The 4,789-nt window shown below is 39.4% G+C and overlaps 2 protein-coding genes across 2 annotated transcripts in view; one reads left to right on the top strand and one right to left on the bottom strand.

The window, feature by feature from the left end:
- Positions 1-4,789, top strand: part of LOC133535094 (calcium/calmodulin-dependent protein kinase type 1D-like) — a 510,841-nt gene that overhangs the window by 452,258 nt on the left and 53,794 nt on the right. The gene's annotated exons all lie outside the window — the stretch shown is intronic.
- The window catches only part of usp48 (ubiquitin specific peptidase 48), a 35,836-nt gene continuing 33,458 nt past the window's right edge, over positions 2,412-4,789 (bottom strand). The window contains exon 27 of the mRNA XM_061874571.1: positions 2,412-3,002. Coding sequence (XP_061730555.1) covers positions 2,980-3,002 — 23 coding nt within the window. The 3' untranslated portion in view covers positions 2,412-2,979. The remainder of the gene's footprint in view (positions 3,003-4,789) is intronic.

The raw sequence follows: 4,789 nt of genomic DNA, 5'->3' as shown, positions 1-4,789 counted from the left end.
ATAAGAAGTCCGTGTGGACACATGTCTGACCCTTTATGAACCCGCGTGGGAAGTGCTACGGCAGGCCGACAAAGACAAACACAATATACCACAATTTATTTTTATTTTCACACTAAACAACCAATGCAAGAGGCAACTCAGTAAAATAACTAATGATCATTGTTGTGTTGCATTAATTTAACAATAATAAGGAAACATCACCAACCAGGTAACCTCCTATAGACCAGTGGTCCCCAACCACCGGGCCGTGGCCCGATTGGTACCGGGCCGCAGAATAATTTTTTATTAATTTTTATTTAAAAAAAATGTATATATATATTTTTTCAAATGTATTAAATCAACATAAAAAACACAATATACACTTACAATTAGTGCACCAAGCACAAAAACGTCCCTTTTTCATGACAAAGGGGGGGGGAAAGGACACCCCCCCATTCCTACAATGTGAATTCCTGGATTTTTTTTCACATTCTGTCTCTCACAGTTGAAGTGTACCTATGATGAAAATTACAGATGTCTGTCATCATTTTAAGTGGGAGAAGTTGTACAATCGGTGCCTGACTAAATACTTTTTTGCCCCACTGTATACACCTGCACCTAAAAAGTAGCAACATCCATCCATTTCTACCGTTAAGTAGCAACAATAAGAAGATAAATGCAATGATAAAATCTGTTCAAATATGTATATAGATAGGTAAACCACACATAAAGTTAAGTTAAAAATAGCAACAATAAGAAGATAAATGCAATGATAACATCTGTTCAAATATGTATATAGATAGATAAACCATACATAAAGTTAAGTTAAAGTTCCAATGATTGTTATACACACACTGGGTGTGGTGAAATTCATCCTCTGCATTTGACCCATCCCCATGATCACCCCATGGGAAGTGAGAGCAGCAGTGAGCAGCAGCGTGCGCCGCTTTTGGGAATCATTTGGTTATTTAACCCCGAATTCCAACCCTTGATGCTGAGTGCCAAGCAGAGAGGCAATGGGAGTTGTATTGTAATGCGTTTTTGAAATACATGACTAGTTTAAAAACACGACTGTATTTTGTCACCAAACGCTCGCTGAGAGTACCTTTCCAACATGGTGTTAAGCCAAATATTGACAGTATCAATAACAACGGTGGTATCTATATCGGAATGATACCAATGTGATTGGATTGGCAATATTTCAGTTCTTTACATTTATTTATCCATCCATCATCTTCCGCTTATCCGAGGTCGGGTCGCGGAGGCAGCAGCCTAAGCAGGGAAGCCCAGACTTCCCTCTCTCCAGCCACTTCGTCCAGCTCTTCCCGGGGGATCCCGAGGCGTTCCCAGGCCAGCCGGGAGACAGTCTTCCCAACGTGTCCTGGGTCTTCCCCGTGGCCTCCTACCAGCTGGACGTGCCCTAAACACCTCCCTAGGGAGGCGTTCGGGTGGCATCCTGACCAGATGCCCGAACCACCTCATCAGGCTCCTCTCGATGTGAAGGAGCAGCGGCTTTACTTTGAGTTCCTCCCGGATGGCAGAGCTTCTCGCCCTATCTCTAAAGGAGAGCCCCGCCACACGGCGGAGGAAACTCATTTCGGCTGCTTGTACCCGTGATCTTATTCTTTCGGTCATGACCCAAAGCTAGGACCATAGGTGAGGATGGGAACGTAGATCGACCGGTAAATTGAGAGCTTTGCCTTCTGGCTCAGCTCTTTCTTCACCACAACGGATCGATACAACGTCCGCATTACTGAAGACGCCGCACCGATCCGCCTGTCGATGTCACGATCCACTCTTCCCCCACTCGTGAACAAGACTCCTAGGTACTTGAACTCCTCCACATGGGGCAGGGTCTCCTCCCCAACCCGGAGATGGCACTCCACCCTTTTCCGGGCGAGAACCATGGACTCGGACTTGGAGGTGCTGATTCTCATTCCGGTCGCTTCACACTCGGCTGCGAACCGATCCAGTGAAAGCTGAAGATATTTAAAAAAATATATTTTTTCATAATTTTTTAATATTTTGAAACTGTTTGACAGAGGGGGACTTTGGTCAATTTCAATCACCAATAGTAGTTTTTGCTTCAGACTTTGTCCAACAATATATTGTTCCTTTTATTTGTATCGTTATATTCTGATCATAATTGACAAAAAGTAAAATCATTGAGCTTGCGTCGTATTTATTCTTTACCAACATTTGCCGTATCCTTTGTCAATTACTTGTTGGCATTTGATGGCCACAGTGACACAACAAAAACACAAAGTGCGTCTCAACTACTAAAATTAAATGAATTGATTTGCTGTCAACATGTATATAATACATGCGTTACATGGCGTATGTTTTGGGTGTCACGGAGATAAATTAGATCCGATACTTCATTAATCTCAAAGACAATTTGGGATATGTGTGAATATTTATAGGAGTAGACAATGATTTGAAAAATAACTTTATTGTCAATAAGAAATAACAGTGAAAAGAAGAGCACACGTCACTGTTTGCATTCACCTTCAGACGTTCAAACTTTTTGATTTGAATTGCTAACATTTCTGTAGGAAACAACTACTGTACATACTGTCCATCTTTTAAATGTCAAATGGAGGATAATGGTTATTCATTTGCTTTAAAAGGAAAAAAAAAAACAATATCATTTTTACAAGCGCATTCACTTTAAACGCCTAAAAAATGTAGACTATACAATATTCCACGTGTGAACAATGCCTGACCTCTTCTTCTATAATTTACATACCGAAGGCAGCCTAATTTTCAAAAGCATCCGAGTACTTAACCTGTTGTCAAACAGGTGCTACCGGAGTCCAGAAAGATTGAGAACTTGGATGATAAAGACCAGCTAGTCTTACTTTATAGCAACAAAAAACAGCAGGTTTTCAAAATTTAACTGAAAATAATTAAAGCACTTATTCATAGAAAGACACTTGTAAAATTCAAGCATTTCTTGTCCGTCTGTCCAAGTCAAACTCTGCTGTAGCACACATCTTCTCAGTGCCCAAGAAGCCCAGTGCCTGAAAAAAAGACACACAAAAAAAACATAATATAATGGATGCATTTTTGTAGCAAAATAATTTTTAAGGGCGTATCTCAATCTGTGTGTAATCAGATGTGCTCTAATTTGTGCATCCGTGTTTGGATTTGTGTGTGTCAAAAAGCAATCTGTGTTCTGGCTGCAATTTTTATCTGTGTAAACAAAAACCTGTGTGTAACAAAATGTACAAATAGAATAAGGTTTTACAAAGTGTGTTTTTTTTTTTCATATTCAGGGTCTGTGGGATAATCTAGTTGAGATTTGAGAACGTTTAGGTACGGTAGTTTAAATAGTGAAAAAAGTAAAATATGACTTTATTGCTTGGTTACAATTACGTGACCTAGAGGCACTTCCGGGTCTTAGGTGAAGGGCAAGAGTCCCATTAGGCTAAGGAAGAAGGTAACGAAGACTTTATTGTCATTGCGCAAGTACAACAAAATTTCATTGTCAGCACAAACCCGTTCGAACAGGAACACTAATGGGTTACTACTAGTGGCGCCCTATTTATTTACTACTACTGTTTATTTACCTGCATCATTTCCGATTTTGGCGTATTTTAAAAGGTTTAGAAAGGGGTGTCAAACTCATTTTAGCTTAGGGGCTGCAAGGAAGAACATCTATTGCCACGCGGGCCGCACTGATACAATCATGGCACAATAATTTAAAAACAACGACAACTTCTGAAAATGTACATACTACATTTTAATGCTCATGGTAAAACACTTCAAGTTACTTGAAAATTCTGAGAAAAAAAAATAGCGCCATTTTAAAAACACCATGAAGAACACAAGAGTACACATAGACTTCGACTCAGTGTATTTACAAAGCCATTCAACTTTAAGCACCTACTGTTTAGCATTCTCATGTTGCTAGTTTATCATTAAAGACGTGTTTGGAAAAGCAACAGAGTGTTTCTTCACACCGCCGCATTGGTGACATCCACAACTGCCACAACACATTAATTTATCATCATTGGAATATTACAATTATAATATAATCAAAATAATTGTCAAAATGACAACAGAATAACCAAATCAAAAGGAAACATAACTACAAACTTAACCAATGTTAACATTCTACATTTAAGTCATGTTTACTTAAGTTTTTCATCTTACCGTTTCATTATTTTATCCTTTGAGTGGATAATTTACAATTAAATAAGGTATGGCGTGTCGCTACAGCATTTGCGGTGCAAGCCAATTGCTTGCACCTGCGCTGATTTGGAGTAGCGGCGGCCAGTCCAGAAGGCGCTTAAATTCAGCTGGCTCATCATTTTTAAAAAGTGTGACATGGGTTACACTTGAATTGCTATTGTAATATCCAGTGCACATATTTAGATCAGCAGTTTCTTTCATAAAAAATTGAAGCTCATTTTTATACTTTGCAAACTCATCTTGCTTGCCGGATTAAACCTGTTTGCGGGCCAAGTTTTAGAGGCAAATATACAAGCCAGATATCATGAAAACATTGAAATGGGATTTATACATTTAAAGTGAAGTGAAGTGAATTATATTTATATAGCGCTTTTTCTCTACTGACTCAAAGCGCTTTACATAGTGAAACCCAATATCTAAGTTACATTCAAACCAGTGTGGGTGGCACTGGGAGCAGGTGGGTAAAGTGTCTTGCCCAAGGACACAACGGCAGTGACTAGGATGGCGGAAGCGGGAATCGAACCTGCAACCCTCAAGTTGCTGGCACGGCCACTCTACCAACCGAGCTAAAAACTTTTTGAAAAATTCAAACTAAAGCTGTCAAATGATTATA

Source organism: Nerophis ophidion, linkage group LG16, assembly GCF_033978795.1.
Source record: "Nerophis ophidion isolate RoL-2023_Sa linkage group LG16, RoL_Noph_v1.0, whole genome shotgun sequence".
NCBI classification, from domain to species: Eukaryota; Metazoa; Chordata; class Actinopteri; order Syngnathiformes; family Syngnathidae; genus Nerophis; species Nerophis ophidion.
This window is presented reverse-complemented; position numbering and strand designations above follow the sequence as displayed.